Source organism: Perca flavescens, chromosome 6, assembly GCF_004354835.1.
Source record: "Perca flavescens isolate YP-PL-M2 chromosome 6, PFLA_1.0, whole genome shotgun sequence".
NCBI classification, from domain to species: domain Eukaryota; kingdom Metazoa; phylum Chordata; class Actinopteri; order Perciformes; family Percidae; genus Perca; species Perca flavescens.
The window spans coordinates 38,582,964-38,608,215 of record NC_041336.1 but is presented as its reverse complement, the minus strand read 5'-3'; the positions used below and the strand labels follow the sequence as shown (position 1 = coordinate 38,608,215).

Genomic DNA, 25,252 nt, shown 5'->3' with positions numbered 1-25,252 from the left:
AGAAACCAAAGTATTGGACAAATAGATATTCTAACGGAAGAAAAGTCAACGGATCCCCAACGTTCACAAAGAACATGAATGTCTGCATTAGCCTGATCCTACCAGACTCTGGTCCATTTCATTTGTACAGAGAGTCTGGCCTCTCTCCATTGACAAGTGTTAACTTCCTGGAAGGCGGGTACTCTGTTGAAGTTTAAAACTATTGGATCTGCCCAGAGCCACTCTGGATCTGCCAGAACCAATCGCTAACGTTTGGTCGTGAAGTCGGCTTAGCATCGCTAGCGTTAGCCTTAGCCAACTCCTTCACCACTAATGGAGCGAGCTGGAAAATCAAACTGTTCCCGAACCCCGTGGGGAGGAGGGCCACGACATCATGGCCACCAACACAACTCAGCAAAGATTGTTCTTGCTCAGGCTTTAACTTCTGGATATTCGACAGCGTTGCCACAATGGACCGAATGGCTTCGAATGACGGATTGCTATTATGACGGCGGATTTGCCTGGCGCACGCCAGCGGGAGCTGTCCGGTATGCGGCAAAGTAATAAATTCCCGTCTTGACCGGGTGGCGATGTTGCTTCGGATTCTCGGGCGCATCTCTTCAAGTCTGGAGAGGATTGCTGCAGCCATGGAGCGTTGGCCTCCAAACGCACCACTTGCTCCTGGTGTACCCCTTCCTCCTCCCCCCACTCCATCTCTGTCCACCTGTTCCACCAGGAGCGCATCGCGCATTGCCACTCCCGGACCCTCAAGTGTCCAATCCCGGCATAGTTCAATATCACTTCTCTAATATTTCCTCATTTATGTCATCAACACATCCATGATTCATGGAAATGTTGTGTGAAACACAACAAGCCACAAAGAATGCTGGGACCTTTTGAGGACTGTACTGTAAAGTGCCTCCTGACCTATCCAAACACCTGAAGCGCATTTTCAGTAATATTTTTCCTTGTAATTATGTATGGTTTGCAAAAATGGGAACTGCATGCGTCCGTGTAAATGAGAGAAGCAAAGTGTATGCGCATTGTGCACACACTACATTATGGCCAAGCATGTGCCCCTAAAATAGCATCTGAATAACGCACCACTGACTTCAGACTAGCACCACTGACTTTAGACTAGCGCCACTGACTTTAGACTAGCACCACTGACTTTAGACTAGCGCCACTGACTTTAGACTAGCGCCACTGACTTTAGACTAGCACGACTGACTTTAGACTATCACCACTGACTTTAGACTAGCACCACTGACTTTAGACTAACGCCACTGACTTTAGACTAGCACCACTGACTTTAGACTAGCACCACTGACTTTAGACTAGCGCCACTGACTTTAGACCAGGTTTTTCCAGGTCAGTGGCGGAATTGTTTTCTGAAACTGCAAAATAGCACCAGGGAACGTTTGCGCCTGAACACGCCTCCTCTTTTTGCTGAACCGCCCCCGGGAGCGCAAGTTCATTCCCAACGTGCGTTGGGTGCAAAATAGGAACGATACATGCATCGGTGTACAAAGTCAATTGCGCTGGGTGCAAGATAGGGCCCCTGGCCTGCTGTATTGTGTAGCTTAAGTGCAACAGGGAGCTTGAAGATGTAAAGAAAAAAAGAAAAACAGGAGAATTAGTCGGAGGTATGGAACCATTTTAAACAAGTCGTGGGCAGTGACAACATATGTATCGACTTTGTTGAGTGCATTAAGTGCGGCACACTGCTCGCCTATGACAGCAAAAAAAACGGGGACGATGAACAGACACATGAAACTGGCTCGCCATGGCAGAAAAGATGATAGTCAGCCTTCAATGTCCTCTTTTGTTACTTCTCCAAGCATAGCCCTTCTAAACAGATTTCTGTAGTTCAAACCTGTCTACCTGTCTCTTAGACCCCATCCCAACGAGGCTACTCAAAGAAGCGTTAACCGTGGTAAACACTTCATTATTAGATATGATCAACATGTCCTTACTAACAGGTTATGTACCGCAGTCATTTAAAATTGCTGTGATAAAACCTCTTCTGAAAAAACCCTCCCTAGATCCTGAGGTCTTAGCAAACTATAGACCTATATCTAACCTTCCCTTTCTATCCAAGATCCTTGAGAAGGTGGTTGCTAATCAGTTATGTGATTTTCTACATAGCAACAGTCTATTTGATGATTTTCAATCAGGATTTAGAAAGAATCATAGCACAGAGACGGCACTGGTGAAAATTACTAACGACCTTCTAACTGCTGCAGACAAAGGACTTGTCTCCATTCTTGTTCTACTAGATCTTAGTGCTGCATTTGACACTATTGACCATACTATCCTGTTACAGAGACTGGAACACTTAGTTGGCATTAAAGGAATCGCACTAAGCTGGTTTAAGTCCTATTTCTCTGAACGATCCCAGTTTGTTAATGTTAATGATAAACCCTCCAAGCACGCTAAAGTTAGCCATGGCGTTCCTCAAGGCTCAGTGCTTGGACCAATTCTATTTTCCTTATATATGCTTCCTCTAGGTAATATTATTAGGAAACACTCGATTAACTATCACTGTTACGCAGACGATACCCAATTATATCTGTCAATTAAGCCAGATGAAAGTGGTCAGTTAGCAAGACTTCAAACGTGTATTGAGGATATAAAATCCTGGATGACCCACAATTTCCTGATGTTAAACTCAGACAAAACTGAAGTTATTGTGATAGGACCAACGCACCGCCGAACTTCGTTTTCGAAAGATATAGTTACTCTGGATGGTATTACCCTGGCCTCCAGCACTGCTGTCAGAAATCTAGGAGTTATTTTTGATCAGGATATATCCTTCAACGCCCACTTAAAACAAACCTCAAGAATAGCCTTTTTCCATCTTCGTAAACATTGCCAAAATTAGGAATATCCTGTCTCAAAACGATGCTGAAAAACTAGTCCATGCATTCGTTACTTCTAGACTAGATTACTGCAATTCCTTATTATCAGGTTGCCCAAATAAGTCCATTAAGACTCTCCAACTGATCCAGAATGCTGCAGCACGTGTTCTGACGAGAACTAAGAGAAGAGATCATATTTCTCCTGTATTAGCTTCTCTGCATTGGCTTCCAGTGAAATATAGGATTGAATTTAAAATCCTCCTCCTGACTTACAAAGCTCTAAATGGTCAAGCACCATCATACTTAGAAGAGCTCATAGTACCTTATTGTCCCACTAGAGCACTGCGCTCCCAGAATGCGGGGCTACTTATGGTTCCTAGAGTCTCTGGAAGTAGACTGGGGGCCAGGGCCTTCAGCTATCAGGCTCCAGTATTATGGAACCAGCTCCCAGTCGGGGTTCGAGAGGCAGACACCGTTACCACATTTAAGAGTAAACTGAAAACCCTCCTCTTTGATAAAGCTTATAGTTAGGGACGAGGAGTTGAAGCGTCCACCTAACCCGGCCCACTGCTTCTCCTCGTAGTCATCAGTTTTTTTTATACTGTATAATTAATAATCAAGCGAGAGTAGAGGGAGGCAGGCCAGTACAGCCCGATCCGGTTGGGAGTTCTAGTTCTAGCCCGACCAGGCACCTCTCTTTAACCTGCCTCTCTTAAGTTATGCTATTACAATTCTAGACTGCCGGGGAGGCTGTTCCTCCCTAAGACACACTGAGCTGCTCTCTCATCTCTACTTGTTACTTTTGTATGCATCCTGTCCCAGAAATGCTTGTTACTAATCTAGCTCTGGGGAGTTCACTCCCCGGAGTCCTTATGTTTCTTCTTCGCAGAGCTATGCTCTGCGATTCTCTGCATTTCCCGGCCGCATCCTGCTGCATCCTGCTGCGTCCTGCTGCATCCGCAGCCTCCCCCCGTGCTCTGCAGCGCCACGTTACATCCCGCAACGCCCTGCTGTGATGTTCATACGCACAGAGTAGTCAGGATCCGGTATAGGAGACTGCACTACTCAGTATGACACGATGTGCCCTGCTATGACATGAACTTCCACGATAACCTTCGAAGTCAATGTGACTTCTAATGTGACTGTTATCACCACTGTTCATCACGCCCCCAACCGGCCCGTCAGACACCGCCTACCAAGAGTCTGGGTCTGCTGAGGTTTCTTCCTAAAAGGGAGTTTTTTCTTGCCACTGTCGCAATAGCCACTGCTAATGCTTGCTCTTGAGGGAATTACTGTAATTGTTGGGGTTTTGGAATTTATAGAGTGTGGTCTAGACCTACTCTATCTATGTAAAGTGTCTCGAGATAACTTTTGTTATGATTTGATACTATAAATAAAATTGAATTGAATTGAATTGAACTTGGAATTGTAGTTGAGAACGTCAGTTATAACGGCCCACGTATTAAAAAAAATGTTGGGTTTAAATCGGGTTCGTGCTCATAATTACAGTTAATGTGTCGGGCCGGCCCGGGCTCGGACACAATGTGCAAGGGCTCGGGTAGGGTCGGGCTTGATTTGTTGGGCCCGATCTAAGCTCTAGCACGTAGGAGGGCGGAGTCAGGCTATGTCTGCACCACATTGCATGGCAATCTATTGGACAATTGTCAAGACATTTCACTCTGAACTACAAACGTTAACCTGCTGGTGGCACTACTGTAGATGAAAAGTCAGGGAATCACCAAAGTTCATCCTCTGGGGACCATGACTATCTGAACACAATTTCACAACAATCCATCCAATGGCTCTTTGTGATATTGTAGTCTGGACCGAAGTGGTGGACTAAAAAGTACGAGCTTTAAAGGATGGTTCCATTGTATTGTTATATTCTGAACACAGTATCAGAGAACATTGCTGCAAAACTGTGATTATTGTTTGGCATAAAAAATGGTTCAACTTGTAGTCATAGGTATCATGTTCTTGTTTTGTGATCTTGCAGTTTTACTGGTGTTTCTGCAACTGTCAGTCAAACTACTGTGTCTAGCACTGGCACGTGAAACTGGAAATGTCAAAAATAAAAAATCTAGAGGGACTTTCTTCAGAAAGTTCTCCCAGATACTGGTAGTTCACCTTGGCAAATATTAAAGTTTGCATTTATTGGATATTCCTAAAAAAGAATCTCTCTCTATAAAAATGTTGGTGATTATAACTTGAAACATATGTCAACGTATCAGCATCAAGTGTTTGCTTTTGGCTGAATTAATGCAAACATACTGCTATTGGCCTTCAATTTAGCAGTTAGTTAGTCAGCTCCAAGTATAGCCAGGAATGCTGTTCATTGATGTGACCCTGGAAATACCCTGGCCCCCACAGACTCCAGCAGGGCCCTGTGCATGCAAAGTAAGGAGAGATAGAGACATATAGTACTGTATATACAGTAAAGAGTGAGACAGAGAGCCTGCTAATGCATTTAGTAGCCAGTCCTCATTTAAGAAAAAAAACCTTAATGACTTTAATTGATCTTTATTAGCTTCAATTAGAGAGGGACACTAGGGGGGAACAAGGTTCTGATTCCTGCAGACAGATCAGAGGTGAGTAGAGAGAGCGAGAGAGAGAGAGAGAGAGAGAGAAACAGAGCAAGAGAGAGAGACAGAGCAAGAGAGAGAGAGAGAGAGCAAGAGAGAGAGAGATGGAGCGAGAGAGAGAGACAGAGACAGAGCGAGAGACAGAGACAGAGCAAGAGAGAGAGACGGAGCAAGAGAGAGACAGAGACAGAGCGAGAGAGAGAGGGAGAGACAGCAAGAGAGAGACAAGAGAGAGACAGAGAGAAAACAAGAGAGAGAGAGAGTCTGGACCGAAGCGGTGGACTAAAACTACAGAGGGACCTGTGTCAACAGCAACCTGGGGAAAATATTCTGTGGTATCCTAAATTCAAGGATACTAACCTTTACATACTTTAATTGACAAACATGTCCACCAAAAAAAGGGAGGGAAAATATTTGCTTGTTTCATTGACTTGAAAAAAGCCTTTGACTCCATTTGGCATGAAGGACATTTCTTCAAAATCCTTCAAAGTGGAATAGGTGGCAAGGTATATGACCTTATCAAATGTATGTACAAGCACAATCAATGTGCTGTGAAAATTAATAATCAAAGAAAATATTTTACTCAAAAACACAATGTGAAGCAAGGATGCTGTATAAGTCCTGCATTATTCAACCTGTACAGAAATGAACTTACAGACCAGTTGGACCGATCAGTAGCTCCAGGCCTCACACTCTTAGACACAAAGATTAAATACCTGCTTTATGCAGATGACCTTATTTTGTTGTCTCCAACCAGAGATGATCTTCAACATAATCTGTCCATCCTGGAACAATAATGCCATAACTGGGCATTGGAGGTCAATTTCAAGAAAACTCAAATTATGATCTTTCAAAAAAAGGCCAGATGTCTTGAAACCAAATACCATTTTACTTACCCAAATTAAACACACACAAAATTATACCTACCTTGGTCTGACCATATCTGCATCAGGGAATTTCAATAAAGCCATACACTCACTTAAAGAAAAAGCATGCAGGGCAATGTATGCATTAAAAACCAAGCTGTTCAGCATTAACATCCCAATTAGAATCTGGACTAAAATATTTGATAGTGTAATTGTACCGATAGCTAGCCTGGATGCCAGCCGAACTTAGCCCCGCCCACAAAATTCGAGGTTGGGAAGTTCTGACTAGAATCTGAGTATGACCACGTCAGGCTAACCGATTTGGGGCCCACCCAGTAGATTGGAGCATGACTCCTGGGACAAGCACCCGATAGAGAAGCTACACACAGAAATCTGTAGAAGAATTCTAAACGTTCAAAGGAAAACCCCAAATAACGCCTGTCGAGCAGAACTGGGACGTTTCCCATTATTGCTCAATATAGAAACGAGCTATTACATTTTGGACACATCTTAATTTAAGCCAAAAAGACACACTTCATTTTAAAGCACTAAAAACCCAAGAGCTGAATCCTGGAAACAGTCCCCTCAGTCAGCTGATGGTGAAGCTAACTAACCTGGCTCCCATCAGCACTGGTTCAAAACAACACAACAGAACTAAATAGATTATGAATCATTCAAAAGATCAATATTTAGAAAATTGGAAAAGTCAAACAAAAACACAAAGTAGACTAAATTGTTATTTGACTCTTAACAGAGAATAAAAATTGGCTGAGTATCTGCACCCTGTCAGAGATCTAAAGCAGAGACTGGTCCTGACTATATAAAGGCTCAGTGACCACCAACTGGGTCAGACAGACAGGTCAGAGAGAGAGAGACAGGCTCAGTGACCACCAACTGGCCGTAGAGACAGGAAGACTCAGACAGACAGGTCAGAGAGAGAGAGAGACAGGCTCAGTGACCACCAACTGACCATAGAGACAGGAAGACTCAGACAGACAGGTCAGAAAGAGAGAGACAGGCTCAGTGACCACCAACTGGCCGTAGAGACAGGAAGACTCAGACAGACATGGCTGCCCAGAGAGGAGCGTATATGTGCTCACTGCTCAACATGGGAGATGGAAACAGAGATACACTTCCTCCTCCACTGTGAAAAATTCTCTTCACTAAGAGACTTACACTTTGGAAAAATAGCCAACAAAATAGCAAATTTCCCAATGTTAAGATGAGAAGAGAAGCTGGTAGTCCTCCTAGGAGAAGGGACAGCAGCTCCACTGGCAGCTAAATTTGGATCTGCATGCCACAACCTGAGGGACTCTCCACTATAAGATCCCAACATTACACATTGGTTTAGGAATGTACAGTCATTATTTTGTACAAAACTGTTACTGTTGTATTACATTGTGTTATGTAATTGCTTTGTAATGTAGTATGTTGTATAACTATCAGTGCAGTATAGAATATATGTGACACCTACGGTATGTATTGTACTATATATATATGATATGTACTATATATGTATTTTCTGTAAACTGCTTTGGCAACAACATGTTTTCTTTGTTCATGCCAATAAAACAAATTGAATTGAGAGAGAGAGAGAGAGAGAGAGAGAGAGAGAGAGAGAGAGATATGTACCAACTGAAAAAGAAAAAACAATGAAGGACAGAGAGAATAATCATAGATTTCTTGGGATTTGAATTTGTTACATTTAGTCTCTTGAGTTCACAATGCCCATTACAAATGAAGTAAAATCAGTTACCATAGATAGATAGATAGATAGATGATGATCACATTCAGTTCATTGAGCCTGTGCTGTATAAATCTTAGGGTGGAGCATTTATGATATTAATGTTATTTATTTTTTCCTATTGACAATATGCCAGTATTTGAGTGGCTTAACCGTTACATTAATAATGGCCAAATAAGCCACTGTTGAATGTAAAAAAGAATTTACACTTTTGCACTTTTTATTATTTTCCTTGTTGTACCGAAAACATACACAACTGTGAACCCAAAACTGAAGTACATTCCAAACCAGGAAGTTTGTATACGGTTACATCCCTAACAGATAGATAGATAGATAGATAGATAGATAGATAGATAGATAGATAGATAGATAGATAGATAGATAGATAGATAGATAGATAGATACTTGTCTCGACAACAGTACACAAATGAACTAGCTTGACAAGCCAGACCCACATCAAGATGTTGGGTCTGGAAACTCACCATTGGCAGGGCTCAATCCGTGGGACGGGATAAACGGTTGTCTTTCAAATTCCCTCTGCACGTAATAGGATAGCGCTACAACCAACCAGAGCAACGCTAGCTGATAGATTAAACTTTAAATTCTGAACACATCTTCCTTTTTTAAGAATGACTTTAGTGCCGTTCTGTCATGGCCAAAGCCGATTCCAAAGACTGCTGTTCGCCAGCAGCAGCAGCCAACTTCTTTGTTTTCAAGTAGCAGGGAATTGACGCGGAACCGTCGCAACTCTGCCGTCATTATGTTAAGCCCGCCCACCGACTCTATACACGATATGATTGGCCTGACTAGAGTTTGGGTTTTCCAGCTCGCAAGCCAACGGAGAGTTGCTAGACGACCGTGGCTGCAAATTACATTTGCTGCCGCTAGGGTGGTCTAGAGTTCTAGGCTACAAATGAACCACACTGTACAAAGAATAGTGCAAAAAATAAATAAATAAATAAATAAATAAAGCACTAACATAAAGTTATGCATGTGCATGCATACAAGTGTGCAAATTTCTGACATAACATGAATAGATTTTTATTAATTTGTAGTCCAGAAAAGTCAGTGAATATTTGTGATATTTACAAATAGGCCACTTCAGTTTGAATATATCACAATGTGTTTACCAGCTTAATTCCGAAATTCTTGGCATCTATGGTGTCTTCCAGCCCAAATGTAGATTATAACCTCTACTTTTGTTGGGCATTTTAGCCTCCACTGACAGTGACAGTAGAGACAGAGAAGGTCCCTTCCAGAATCAAACCTCAGTGTTATATGTCTTATATGTCTGTTAAGTTTTTTTAATTGCATTAATCGCATGTCGCCATTTATTCATTTATTTTCACTTCGCTCGGCTTCACGTGGTGCCTAACACCACTATTTTGACCCTTTGCCGCACCTTTACTTCTCATCAAGCTGCCATACTTCCTCCTAACACATCCTGCTGCTGCAGGCTGCAGGCATGATGGAGAAATGCAGCAGCAACACAATTCTGAACGGAGCTTTTTATTTTCCAAAACTCCCAGACAACTCGTAGACAAGTCGAAAGCCATATGCACATTGCGTAAAGCCGAATTAAAATATCACCGAAGCACGTCAAGCTTGAGCTACCAGCTACGAGCTAAGCATAGTCCAGTTAACGGGACTCAGGTTGATGCTAGAGGGCTCAGGCAAAGCACTATTTTGGAGAGTGCTACTCGCCGACCTGTTGTTGAAACCAAAGTACAAACACTGTCTCATCAACCGGTGATCACTGGACGTCAGTTAGTCATCAAAATGATTTAGAAGTTACTGCACACTATATTGACTCTGGTAAGTAGGGTTGGGTACCGAAATGTGCCGACCTAAACGGTAGTAATGAGACCGAATAAGAACGAACATTTCGGTGCCTCATTTCGGTGCCTGATTTTACACTACACCTGACAGCAGGTAACATTAGCCTACCTTTAGCTAGCAGCTGGATTAAACAGGGTTAAAATGCTGACAGCTAACGTTAAACAGTGTAAAGTGTGACTGGATTTCACTGGAGAGGATTCCAACAGCGGGACCTAACAGTCTGCTCGGCAGCGCAGCAGCTGCCGTTGTCGGAATTAAACAACACAGACGGTGCGTTCACTTAAAACAGGTAGCCTCGTGGTGCGTTCACAGTAATTGTAAAATCCCCTTTTCCCAACTGGTGGTTGTTTTTGTCATTCAACAGCACTTTACTGGTGAAATAAGTTATTGTTATAGTTATTACATTATTATTAAATCTTTAATTTTGACCATGGCCTTAACAATAAACAAGTGGCTGACTGTTGTTTAGTACCCTTCTTTTTTTTACTTTTTTCTTCTTATGTTTACAGTAAATAAATAATAAATAAATACAAATCTTAAAGTCAAGTTCATAAAGTAACTTTCTTTGCATTCATTTGATTCCCAATCAAGATACACTGCTAAGAATTTCTTCCCATTGTTAATATATATTTAAAAACAGTTCTGAAATGCAAAATAATAGAATTTTAATCATGCAATAAAACATGTGATTAATCGCGATTAACTATAGAAATTCAGCGATTAATTGCGATTAAAAAAATATATCGTTTGACAGCCCTAATTAATATATAAAAAATGTGATAGTGTAAAATCAATTACAACCAATGCATACCATTTTTTGCAAGTAACTATTTTCCACAAATAAAAAGGTGGATAAAGCAAATACAGTACAAGCTAGCCAGTGCTAGAGTGGAAATGTCTGCCTCCACCCCAACCCCAACCCTCCAGTCCCCTCATCCAGCCCACCATCCATCCCTTCCTCTTCCCAGCACTGTGTTTGTGTTTCTAGGGGGAGCTGGCTGACCCCTGACCCCGGGCTAATGAGAGCGATAACGAGGATTAAAAGGGGGTGACTGGAAGGTGTCTGAAAGTGGGGTTTAAACAATTACACTGGGCTGCCAACATGCCTTTCTTCATGACTCAGGAAATTACAGTCTTCCTCTCCCCCCCTCCCCACACACACTCTTTCAGTCGGCACACAAAAGAAAGGGCTTATGGAAAATAATAAATTATCTCGGGGCCATGCTAACTTGGATGTAAATCGCCGGGCAATTATGTTTTAATAGCCCTTTAAGAGAATGAGTAATTGGGCTGACACTACTGCGGTTGATCAGGCTCACCCGTCTGTTTCCCTTTGTGCCCGCTGGAAGCGAGTTCTGGGTCCGTGTGTCGGTCAGCGTGCAGGATGACTATATGGCAGTCAGTCAGTCAGTCAGCTTAAAAAACACTATAACTGTGACATCAGGGAATCTGGATGACTATTATCATCATGCTTAAATTAGAACTTTACTGTGGGAAAGTTGGTACTCTTATTATTGGCCAAATCTTTGTCCATTTGTGGCGAACTAAACTTTATATAAATAGTATATAGCTACTATCTATATCTGCTTATTTCCCCAAAATACCAGAAGTTGTTGGAAATAGTCTAGAATGCCTCATTTTCCATGATGAAATGTTATTTATGCCCGTTTATCCTCCGCATATGTGTACAGTATAAGTTTAGCTGCTAACACATACAAAAACTACATTTGAATCTTGTACCATAATTAACCAAACAATAATGTATAATTATTTGTATTTTAACCTCATTGCCAAAAATTTTAAATTGCTGTCCACCTAAAATTGGTGTAAATGCTTATGGTACAAGTGGAAATGAAAAGATTTGGAAGGCTGTTGACAAGAAAAATATGCCACTGACAACACGTGCCACATAGGGCTGGGCAATATATCGATATAATATCGATATCGTGATATGAGACTAGATATTGTCTTAGATTTTGGATATCATAATATCGTGATATGACGATTGTTTTTTCCTGGTTTTAAAGGCTGCATTACAGTAAAGTTATGTACTTTTCTGAACTTAGCAGACTGTTCTAGCTGTTCTATTATTTGCCTTTCCCCCACTTAGACATTATGTCCATATTACTGATGATTATTTATCTAAAATCTAAGTGTGAAGATATTTTGTTAGAGCACCAATTGTCAACCCTAGAATATCGCCTCGATATCGAGGTATTTGGTCAGGAATATCGTGATATCTGATTTTCTCCTTATTGCCCAGCCCTAGTGCCACAATAGCTTACCGGACCATCCTGTATAATTTAAATCATAATAAAAAATTGAAGTTGTGCAAGCAGTGGAAGGAGGTCCAGATAAAAATAAAGTTGGTTAGAAGTCCAAATCGTGTACGGATTGGCTGAGTCCGCTAGCATTCAGTCTTTTTAGTCCTTCATCTCCGATACCTCGGCAGATCTTCCTTGCTTGTTTAGCTTTGTCCTTTATTTCCTCATCGTCTAGGTAAAGACACATTTTCTGTCTAAATAGTGAGTTAGCCTCACTCAGATCTGGATCGGACCAGTTCATCGTCGGTAAATGTGATGCCATTTTGTCCGTGTATCAGAGTCTGCACACACTTGTGTTGCTCCCCTTAGCCACCTAGCTTGCTCCCGCTAGCTGCTTAGCTTGCCTAGTTCTCACTCACCAGTCTGGCGATAGCAATGTTATCATTGGACAATTTCGCCTGAGACTCACGTCAGGCGCAGAGCTGGTCTTTCAACGCTACCACCATGAAGTATTATTTAGGAGTCAATGAGGAGGACTTGATAATAAATCCAATGTAACTTTACTTCCACCTTAGGACACATCACATACATGCAAGTACGACGATGCTACTCATGTAGCGCATATCACTCCGCCTAGGGTGGTAATCTAGTTCCAAATAACATATCACAACAAGCGGGGGTTACTTTGCAAACACTCTGAGTCAGTTTCCTGTCTACTGTCAAAGTGGCTGGCTTCAGTATTTGATCATGAGGTAAAAATAACACCTGTTTAACATCAGTCAAGCAAATCTGGTAAGAACTGATAAAAACAAATCTACATCTGCTTATATTTAGTATAAATCCAGTTTGGTCACATTTTGACTAGTCAGTCAAAGTGTGAACGGCCCGCGGGAAAATAGACCTGGCGCATATCTTTAGCGGAGCAGAGAGCCACTTCACGCACACTTCTGGGTAGTGGAATTTCAAGCACTGACTGGAATGCATCGCAGACGCAGCCGGTGGAAAATAGGGATCTGACAAGAAGTGGCAAATTCTGTCATGTCAAGAAAATACATACATAAAAAATTAATATTCCTGCAAATATTTGTATCTTTTCAGAGCACATCATCTTTTCATATTCGAGTAATGCATTTATATAAATTTACAGTTTTATCATTTTTGTCATGTCAACAACATGTATATGATCGGTGTAAGTCATGTATGTAGGTGGGTTTTGCTGTATGTAATAGAAACAAATATGTCTGATAATAACCTCCATCATCATATTTGAACCCATACACATACATGCATGCACGCACACACACACACACACACACACACACACACACACACACACACACACACAGGTGAGCAATAGACCCTGGCCAGCTCCCTTTGACCTTTGCCCTCTGGCCCAGACTGTGACCTGTGGATGATCGGCCTGTGTCTTGATTTGTCATGTATGGGGGGAAATGGAGGCAGGATCGATGTGAGAATGCAAGAGATCACAACAGGCCGAACCTGGTGAGTCGAAAACCACCAAATGAGAATGTAACACAAACAGCAGCGGAAGGAGGAGAGAAAAAAGCAAAGAAAAATGAGAGGAAAAAGGAGAAAATACCGATTGAAGCCAAAGCATAGAGGTGATCTGAGGCTAGACCGAGTCTGTCACACTAGGAGGAAATAATCTAAATCCTTGGCAGAATGTCGGACCTTACTGCGATGAACTAACAAATTGTGAGATAAACCTATATTTATCTCCTCTACTTTCATCTCGGGAGGAAGATAAACCTGGTAAGAAATTGATCAGATGAGCATCTGTTAGGCTTGGCAACAGTCACAAGTCTGCAGAGACGGTTTTTAAACCCCATTTTTCACTCTCATCTCCATTACTGTCAACGCTGTACAGGCACTTAAAGGACTGTTTCACAGTAAAAGTAGAAAAAAAGAGCTGTATATGCAAATGCAGCTACTGTACTGCACCTCAGTTAGTGGTCCCTTTTAGATAGAGTTCACTAATTCCTGCAGCCACAGTAAGTGCTTCACACGGACAATTTGTGCAGTGAATCTCTACAGGAGTAATGGAGTTAAAGAATAAAATGTTTATTTTCCTGTGATTACATTGCAAAAATGAAATGGCTATCTATATCTAACAGCTGCATAATCCTTAGTATATCTTTACATAAACATAACGGGGGTCAACTAATACAGTATGTATTCTAAATGGTCCATACTGAGACCAACATTATAGCACTGTTAGCAAATGGGTAGGACGCCCCATTAGTGGATCGCTCAGATTATTTTAGTTCAATTGGGTTTACAATAGTCTCACATTGCATGACCTTTATCCACGGCGCGGAGGAAGGTCTGGCTAGTCCAGCATTATGGGATAGGAGAAAAACGTGCTCTGGTTTAGTGACATTTCTTTAAACCAATCACAATCGTCTTGGATGGCAAACGGAGCAATGGTGCCTCTGCAAAATAGCCTCGGGAAGGAACTTGTTTTGGTGGAACATGTGTACGTTCAAAAGTAGTTTTAGTCGTGCAACAGAAAACTCAGATTGGACAGATAGTCTAGCTAGCTGTCTGGATTTACCCTGCAGAGATCTGAGGAGCAGTTAACCATAGTCCTCACAAATCCATCAGAGGTTAGAACGCCAACACAAAGAAAGAGGAAGGTGAGGGACATCCGGCCGAAAAGAGGGACATCCGACAGAATTTCCGGCGGCACCTGAACAATCCCGGAAATGAAACGTTGTTGATATAGACAAGATGTACAATAACAACCAGCATAGCCTCTAGGGGCCACAAGCGAATTCTTATGCTCTCTATGTGTGTTCAGATCACAGACTCTATACAGATATGGACTACTCCCACTGTACAAAAATAAAGCCTAAATATCCCAGAGCCAGAGTAGTGATTGGGCGGTAGAGCTATGGTATCCAAGTCCCACCCATATACCCACGCGGAAAAGCCTCCGATACTTCCTAAAATGCTGGTATCGCTACTGGAGTTTATGCACCAGTCTGATACCACGTAATTTAGTCTTGAAGAAAATGTACTTTAAAGTAGTTTATTTATGTTCTTTTTCCGTTACGATTGAATGTCAAACTGGATAATAAAAGAAAGTTCTGTGGCATTTATTGTCTTATTGAGTTTAACCTTAGCCAGGCTGTACAACAATGATAGTAATCATATCACATCCATTCAGGGATAGTATCGGATCAGTACTCTGCATCGGCCAATACACAATCAGGTATCAGAATCGGTATCGGGAAGAAAAAAATGGTATGGTACCATCTCTAGTGAAGTATGGTATACAGTACAACGGTAATATCTAGGAGAAGGGGATGGCATTTGGCATCATCGTGATTTATAGATTAATTTATAAATTAAACACTTAATGAAAGCGCATTTTGATGATGTGGACATTGTCAAACAGGAACATTCACCATATCAAAGTGGATCATACTGATACTTGAATAAGGTCCTTTATGCACTCACAGTCTTCCACATCCTATGCTACTGAGCACCTGCCAATATGTGCCTGTCTTTCTCAGTGTGTCTGTGTATCCCTCCTTCTCTCGCTCCCATCTTCTCGGTGTTTCTCACCGAGGCGCTTTTATTCCCTCCTGAGCGGCTCCGTCACCCATGTCGCTGGGGGACAAGGAGAACGTGGCGTTTTCGATGGATCAAAAATTTACGAGCAATTAAAAGTCGGCCGACGCCCGGCATCCATCAGCCCTGCGTGCTGCTGCCAGGCTGGGTGAGGGGGATTCGCAGTAAACCACAGGCTATATACTTTTATATCTGTTTTCTCTCCAAAGAGGGAAGGTTATGGCAAAATTATGTTTTACTGTCCCTGGTTTCTGGCGCGATGTAGACATCTTTCACAGAACAGGCTCGTTGGAGGTCAGAGACCCTGGAAAGGAGGCAGGGATAGAGTGCGTTAAAGTGCATGGTTGTGTTTATGTTGGGTGATTTTTTTTAACCGGTGACAGAAGCCTTTAACACAATAGGAATAACATAGTATCTGCTCCTCTGGTCGATCAGTTACCGAGAGAAGAGTGACCTAATTACTCTGTTGTTTGTTACTGCAGAGCTTTGATTTATTTCCCTATGCTGATGTAATTTCAACACAGAGTCTTCCTCAATAAAGGCGTCGAGACACATTTGTTTTGTATCCGAATACACACACACACACACACACACACACACACACACTTATGCACAATGATCCATTGCGGCACACCTAATACAAAAAAAAGCACGCAAACCCTCATACGTCAACACAGTCACTCTTTCACTTTCTCTGGCTCCTTGTGACAGGCCCAGACTCATTTGCATCCTTAATTGTGTTGTAATGTACTTTTAATTTGAAAATGGAGGCAATTAATTATTTTGATATGGAACAAAATGCCGCAAATGTAAACATTCTAATAGTTCTCTGTGAATCGAGTATCATTTTTCAAAAGAGGGATTGAATCTTATCTCATTTCTTAATGCCATACATAGGATTTTTTTTTGTAAGATACCCTTTTACCACTTATGCATTCTCCTTGATATTCACTTTGTCTTTGCAGAAAGGGCAGTGTGTCTTTGATGTTTTCTAACGCTGTTATTTTCTATCAAAATCTCCTACAGGATCATTTCTGTAGGAGCACCTATGCTATCAGAAGAGATTACATGAAATTAAGCCTGTTTGGACATTCAGCTTCTACTCCCTACGTCATCCCCGGACGCAAGCAGCTAACACCAGACTCTCCACTTTCTATTTCTGGGTCAGAGAGGCTTCAAGTGGAGATGTGAATCGCAGATTCTTTTTTTCTTTCTTTTTTTTGCCTCCGCCAACCATGTGATCAATAGGTGTCAGTGTTCAAAGGATAGCAAGCATTGCTGGAGGAGAGGATAAGAGGGGGATATTCATTTGTACAGGCTAGGGAAAAAAACTGACACTTTCGCTCCCTCAACCTGATAAACTCACCACAGAGAGGAACAGGATGGATGTGTGTTATTTTTTTTCCCCTCCTTTCACCCATTTCCATCACCTTTTCCCCCTCATTCCCTTTCTCTACTCTCTCTCTCTGACAGACACACACCCACCCACCCAGCCCTCACCCCTAGCTCTTTCACTCTCTCCCTTCTGATTCTCCTGAGGGTGCTGGGAGCTGGCTGACATCACAGCCGGCCTGGCAACCACCCTATAAATTATGAGTGACAAGTCTTTGGACCAATAAAAGCAGCACCATATTTCATGCACAGTAAATCTGATTGCAGATTGCTCTGGCGTGTGGCGGCTGACATGTTTATTGTTGTCATGGCGGTGGGAGCTGAGGGTGAAAGTGGGGGGGGTCGCTCCCCAACCCCAACACAATAGTTTCTATGCCTCCCAGTCTATATGGAGGTCAAACAGATGGGATCTCTGGGATGCGGGCAACCTCTTCCACCCACCCAACAACCCAAAATCCCCAAACATTCATTCACTCACACACATCAATGCCAACCCAACATCTATAAGGTAGCTATTTTTCCTGCTTCTTTCACTGCAACCATCTGTCCATAATCCGCACATCTGGAACTTTTTTTAAATGTTATATCTCTTGATTTTTCTTGTTTACAGCAAGACCATGTAACTTTTAAAAGAACTATCACCTCTTACAAATGTAAATAAGATAAGATTTGGATTGTGTGAAGATGAAAATGTTAAAAGGAACATGATGCTGTGTTATTGTCGCACCACAGACACAGACTTTTAAAAGGGAGACAAATTTTTGAATTATTCAATATTTTAAATACAATTCTTCACACTCTTTTATAAATTATCTCATAACTTGGCAATCGGTTCACCTAGTGGTGATCTCGAGTAACCATGATCCACAATTTAATAATAGAAACGATTGCCCAACCCTAGGGGTGGTGATGGCGCAGTGGAGGCGTGCGACCTCTGACATATATAGCAATTGTAAGTTGCTTTGGATAAAAGCGTCAGCTAAATGACATGTAATGTAATGTAGTACACACCAGCCACCTTGTGGAGCGTTGCATCTTTAAAGACATCACCACCAGCTAACACAAGATGTTTCCTACAGTCAGAGGATGAGGTAGAGTCACCAGTGTGTGCCCATCTGGGGAACTAATTATATTAAAATGCTGCTTTCCTGGAGCGTTGCTGCATGTTGACGCTGGGAAATACACTACACCTATCCCCTGCAACTAGGCCACAGTGAACAGAGGCCAAGGGCCTAATGCACAGCAACTTACAAAAACAAATAGACAAAACACAAGGGAATGAAGAAACACTTATAAAGCATTACAAAACGTGCTGCAAGTACCAAAAAGCAACCCAATTCAAAAGGCAAGACAACAGACGTTTCCAGGGGATACAAAAAAATTATGAATACATTGACCACTTGTCAATAATGTTTGAAAATGAGTCATCAGTGACACCCAGGAAAGACTGGGTGACAACTACAAAAAGAGCGGTGACGACTGGAGAGTCAGTGATCGCGTGGAGAGATGGCAACCGGGACAGAATGGGCTGGCAACCCAATCTGTCCTCTGTGTGGGGGACACCCACATAAGCTAAGATGAATCTAATGGAAAGATACCCCCAGGGGTTCCCGAGAGGGGGGGAGGATGAGCACCCCAGTCGGACGGACACAACGGCATTAGTCCAGGCATTAGAGCCAGCAGTGTCTATGTGGCAAAATCTGCAAGAACGATCGCGGCTTGAAGATCCACCAAGCAAGGATGAAGTGTTTGGGGGGGAGCAGAAGCAACATAACGCACAGGTATCCAACCTGAGATGTTAATCAAATTCTGGAGGCAACGGTGAAGGGAGAGGCCGAGAGGAGACTACAAACCATGACCACAATCATTGTCAGCATCGCAGCTGAATGGTTCGGAAATGGGGAGAAGAAGAAAGGATGTAGAACACCATACTCAAGAACCAAAGCGAGACGAGGATCCACAACATCAGGCAGGAGATGGAAGCGCTGAAGGAACAGTACAAGGAGGCAGGAGAAAAGGAACGCATTGGCTTGGCCCAGCTAATGTGCATCCAAAGGAAAAAGATCAGTGTCCTCCTTCGGGCAAAGTGGCATCAGAGACGGCGCTGAGAAAGGGCCCGAAAACGAGCTGCCTATATTGCCAACCCCCTAAGTTCACCAAGGAGTGGCTGGGGCGGAAGCGCAGCGGGAATATGGCCTGCTCGCAGGAGGACATAGACCAGCATCTGGAAAAGACCTACAGCGACCCAGAGAGAGAGAGCAGGAGTTGGAAAAGTGCCACAGCCTGATTGACCTCCCGACACTGGACCTGCAGTTTGACATTTCAGAGCTGCAGCTAGAGGAAGTCAGAGAGGTTGTCTGCAAAGCAAGGGCAAGCTCAGCTCCAGGACCAAGCAGCACCTCATACAAAGTGTACAAGAACTGTCCCAGGCTCCTGCTGCATCTGTGGAAGATCCTGCAAGTATTCTGGAGGAAGGGGAACATCCCGGAACAGTGGAGAGTGGCCATAGGGGTGTGGATACCGATAGAGGAAATTTCTACCCAGTTAGACCAGTTCCGAATCATCTCCTTGCTGTGTGTTGAGGCGAAGATCTTATTTAGTGCTGTTTCCAAGTGGTTGAACACCTACCTGGCCAAGAACACCTACATCGATACATCAGTCCTGTAGCTGCCAGCAGAGACAGATGCATAATTTAAGTCTGATAAAAGGAATAGTTTTAATTTGATTAATAAATAAATAAATATATTTATTTCTCTGCATTTCTTTTATTTTGCAAAATGTATACAACCTGTAACCTGTTTTTTCACTCCCCTGGAGTTAACGCGGCCAATGAGGTATGCATAGTTCTTTTAATGCGTAATTATCAATGTAAAAGCATAACTGTGTGGCGTTTTATTAACAGTCAATCTAACATTGTGTTGTTTATTATTCATGTGCTATTCTCTGTGAGAATATTCTTATTTCTGTAACTTATGATTATGATTTCTATGTTTTATTTAGTTCTCACGGCATGTTTGATGGCATCGACGATGACATGATTCAACTTATAAATGCCCGTAGACAAGAACGCCTTGTCTGTTAACTGGAGGGAGTTACAAGTCCAGAAGGGTGGCATTTCAGGCATGCCAGGCTGTCTGGAGCACACTGGTGTAGTGACACAGCTCATAAGGGAGGCCAGAAAGAACAAGGGCAACCTATCAGTGCTTTGGCTCGACCTGGCAAATGCATACGGCTCCATTCCACACAAGCTGCTGCAATTTACACTGACCAAACATCACGTCCCTAGCAGAATCAGAGACCTCATCGCTGATTACTACAGCAAATTCAGGATGAGGGTCTCTTCGGGAGCAATAACATCAAGGTGGCAAGCGGCATCATCACAGGGTGCACTATCTTTGTGTCACTGTTCTCCCTAGCCATGAACATGCTCATAAAGTCTGCTGAACCAAAGTGTAGAGGGCCTAGGATGAATTCCACTCAACGTCAACCGCCCATCAGGGCATTCATGGATGATCTTACAGTCACCACAGAATCTGTCCCAGGCTGTCGGTGGATTCTACAGGGGCTTGAAAAACTAGGCTTGGATGCATTTTAAACCAACCAAATCCAGATCTATGGTGCTGAGAAAAGGAAAGGTGGAGGACAAGTTCCGGTTCAACATCGCAGACACAACCATCCCAACCATCACAGAAAAGCCGGTCAAGAGCTTAGGCAAGGTTTTCAACAGATCGCTGAGGGACACGGCATCCATCCAGTCGACTTGCGATGAGCTGGATGGCTGGCTGAAATCTGTGGACAAGTCTGGCCTGCCTGGGAAGTTCAAAGCCTGGATGTATCAGCATGGTATTCTCCCCAAAATCCTGTGGTTGCTGCTGATCTATTCTGTCCCCATCTCCACAGTCGAAACCTTAGAGAGGAGGGTCAGCAGCCACCTCAGGAGATGGCTGGGGCTGCCAAAGAGCCTGAGCAGCATTGCACTCTATGGACACTGCAACAAACTGCAACTGCCCTTCAAATCCTTGGAGGAGGAGTTCAAGGTAACAAGAGCTAGAGAAGTGGTACAGTACAGGCACTCCAGTGATCCGAAGGTGGCTAAAGCAGGGATCCAAGTGAGGACTGGCCGGAAGCGAAAGGCAGAGGAAGCTGTTCAGGAAACAGAGGCAAGGGTGCATCACAGGACATTGGTGGGAGTAGTCACACAAGGCAGAGCTGGACTAGGTTCCTTTCCAACTCCTCAAGTGAACACCATCAGAGAGAAGGATAGGCGCTGCCTAGTGCAGGAAGAGGTGAAAGCAGCAGTGGAGTATACTAGAACCTGCAAGGCAGTGGGAATGAAGCAACAGGGAGCTTGGACGAGATGGGAAAAGGCCGTTGAGAGGAAAGTGAACTTGGCAGAGTTCTGGAAAGCTGAGCCACACTGTATCAAATTTCTTATCCAAGCAGTGTATGATGTGCTTCCAAGTCCATCAAACCTGCGGGTATGGGGCAAAGCAGAGTCACCAGTGTGTTCCCTGTGCTCTAAGCGAGGAACCCTGGAGCACATCCTCAGCAGCTGCACAAAGGCACTTGGAGAAGGACGGTACTGATGGAGGCATGACCAGTTCCTGAAAACATCGCTGAATCCATCAGTGCAAGAATTGAGTGGGCAAAGCGATTCCGACCCGCCAAGCATGCCATCACCTTTGTCATTCTAGGGAATAGGACAAGTTCTTTAATAAACTGCCTAAATCACCATTGAGTCAACTGGCAACAACATGTACAATCAACACATATAATCGTCTGATGAATCAAACCACAAACTAGCAAACAACTGATACCTAATACACCTACAGAATCCAAAAGAAAAGATCACTAACATCCCACTATAACCTGCAAGCATTCAGTGTTATCTTCAATTTTCTTTAACATGGATCCTCTCATTACAGATATCACATCTAATCTTTAATGTATTGTAACAACCTCGTTGATGGTAAGTGACCCTGTGCTCATTGCACTGTCGAGTCGATCCGTCCGTCTCCATGCAATAAAGCATTCTTCATAATTAGCGTGGCCGCTGCAGAATGATCTGGGCATTACTAGTCCTCAGCAACAGCCCCTAAATGGACAGATTTCAACAGATGCCCGCTGGTGTGATCGGCATCATTATATTTTAATTAATCCATTCTTCTCACAGCAACACAGTAATTACAATCTATTTTATGACATGGCATGCTGTGAAAAAAAGGGGATAGAGGAGAGAAAAAGAAAGGCAGAGAGAGGGAATAATAGCCAGAAAAGGGAAAATAAGGGGAGAGGAAAGATGGGAAAAAGAAACTACAAAGAGAGGACAGGACAGTAAATTAGAGGCAGGATGAGAAAGAGGAAATTTTAAGGTGAGTGAGACTGAGAGCAGAGGAAAAACATCACAAACGCTATGACTGATTACCGATATGTCATTGCCTGGCTGACATTGTAAAAGCATTGTAAAAGCATTTATACGATGTCTGGAGGAGCACAGGGCTCACTCTCTCTCTCCTTCCCTCCCTCCCTCCCTTCCAGATTCATGCTTCATACAGTCAGAGGGAGAAGCTCCATTTCCTCCAGCCTCTGTCTATATAAATCAGAGCAGGTCCGGACACTCAGACACGCTGTGGGTGTGATAATTACATTAGAGGATTACAATGACACTCCTCCCCGGACAAGATCACCTGTCTCAACTGCCATAAAACAGCTGCTTTTTGTGGTTGAAGCGCTTTATACGAGGAGTGTATAGGTGTGTGTGCACATTAAAGTGGCGTGCATGCACATGGCAAATACAGCAGTAAACAAGTGGAAGATGACGACACCTGTGTGATCCATTGCGGACTGTTTACTTATACATGTAAACTTGTAATAAGTACCACCTGAGTTCTGTTACTTGCAGCTGCCCTTAACTTAAATTCAATATATTATTTTAAACAAACAGTTTTGTATTACAGTGGCTCAAAAGAAAAGCTTAAAGGCTCTCTAGGTGGTTTATGTAGATGAAAATGAATGTTATGGTATTTAATTTACCTGAAATTATCCCACTTAGAGATTATATAGGGATAATTACTGTAATCATACACATAATCATACACAACCATACACAGTTAAACTACTCAATCATGAATCTTCCCATAAGGGGAAATATCTTTAGGGGGTCTGTGACATATAACATAAACAAACTGTTAGGCAAATATGTCCGCACGTAGCATGCCATGCACCATACAACGCTAGTGTAGCATAATTAAAAGCTTTCTATAACATTATTAGTATCATCAAAAAAAAGTAGTACACCTATAACGTAGTATCTAAATGTGTTTTTAAGAGGTTATTGATCTGAAATTTGATTTGAAAGAAAAACAGTTCAAAGTTCCAAATAATCAGTTAGTGTAATCCAGTAGCTAATTAATGGTAGGAGTTAGCAAAAAAGACTGAAGCAGCTAGCCGGCAAATTATGGTTTTACAAGGGGTTACAGTATGTGCCTGTCTTCTTGGCAGGGAGCAGTAACTTCCTGGAATCTGTGCTGGTTGCCTGGCAGCATCATGGTGGTTAGGAAGTTACTGCTCCTGGCCAAGAAATAGTCTGGCACATTAACACCTGTAAAACCCCAATTTATCATTTTTAAACTTTGGTTTTTGTATCGGATTAAACATACAAGATATAACGAGGATTGTTTCCAATCCTTATGCTAAACTAAGCTAACCTAAGCAGCTACTGTAGCCTTATATGTACTGTACATACATGAAAGTGATATCAATCTTCCCAGCTAAAGCAACTCTTGGTAAGAAAGCTAATAAGCGTATTTCCCAAAATGTCGAACTATGCAAAGAGACAAAATCAAACTTGATTGGCACATGTTGCTTAGATAGCCATATCAACAAGTAATCTAGGAGTTCAGCCAAGTTTGGTAGCTAACTTTGCTCAGTTTACATGTTAAGTCTCACTTAAAAAGTGGGCAGAATGCTAGGCTTAAACGTAACCCCAATAATAATAGCACAAAACTACTGAATGTATCACAGTACCTATGGTGAACATGGTATCCTGCTGCGTTGATGTTCCATCCAGGCTCTTTGGGGTCGGGGATCTTTGCTGTCTTGGCGATCAGATGCTGAACATCCCTCCACGTCAGCTCAGGACTGGGGCAAGAGACATGAAACAGAATATCATCAAACACACCCTTCCATCGGCCCATGTTCTACACCGCCTGAAACTACAGAGGAAACACTTCAACTCTGCATGATACTCTGAAAAGAAACGGCAGGGAGCTCAACCTGGGCTTTAGTCTTGTGTAGAAAGCTGGAGAACTGTTTTATGGGGCTTACAGCACATTCTATCAGGGACCAATGTAATGCTTATACTGTATTAGTACTAAGGTTTATTGATACATAAACTGCTGCGATGAGACACTGCCATGCTTTTTACAGCCGGTCCTCTAGACATAAAAGCACCTGTTTAAGTCAAGCTTACGGTTTTCATAATGGTGTCACTAAAAAACTGTGAATCCAGCAAAGATTATTTGAGACTTTAACAAAAGAGCCTAAGAGAGTCGAATGCAGAAAAAGTCTTCTTTTTAATCCCAGGCAGGGGAATTCTAATAGAGCGGACTCAAGTGTCATGTCAAGCAATATACTAATGGAATCCAATTAAGACCTTTAAACTGCGCCGAGAGCTGGAGGATATTAGCTCAGTTTTCTATAACAAAAGACCAAAGGGCCGTCAACGAGGGCTTTTTCAGGATATAAAAAGCATAAAGGAAATTGGGTTTTTCTGCTTTATCCACTCATTATTGTTCCCTAAGAAAATGAGTTGAATGGAGTATAAGAAAACTGCTTGGCCACCCGTTCTGAATAGCCTTTTTCTCTTTCTGAGAAGAAATGCCTCCACTGTTAGCATAACATCTGTACACGGACAGTGGTTTCTCCAGCACAGAAGAACAGAACAAAGGTGATCAAAGTTGTGCCACATGGTTTTCCCATATTAAAAGGTAGGGCTGGGTATCGCCAATGATTTCCCGAATTGATGCAAATCTCATTCACTAGGTCCCGATTCGATTACATTTCTGATTCAATTCAATATCAATTAGGTTAGGGAAGTTTCAGTTACAATACCAATTTAGCTTGGATA

At 42.5% G+C, this 25,252-nt stretch overlaps 1 protein-coding gene across 1 annotated transcript in view; it reads right to left on the bottom strand.

The window, feature by feature from the left end:
- The window catches only part of LOC114557388 (proprotein convertase subtilisin/kexin type 4), a 256,104-nt gene that overhangs the window by 47,730 nt on the left and 183,122 nt on the right, over positions 1 to 25,252 (bottom strand). Inside the window, exon 13 of the mRNA XM_028580817.1 lies at positions 24,151 to 24,264. Within this exon, the coding sequence (XP_028436618.1) occupies positions 24,151 to 24,264 (114 nt within the window). The remainder of the gene's footprint in view (positions 1 to 24,150; positions 24,265 to 25,252) is intronic.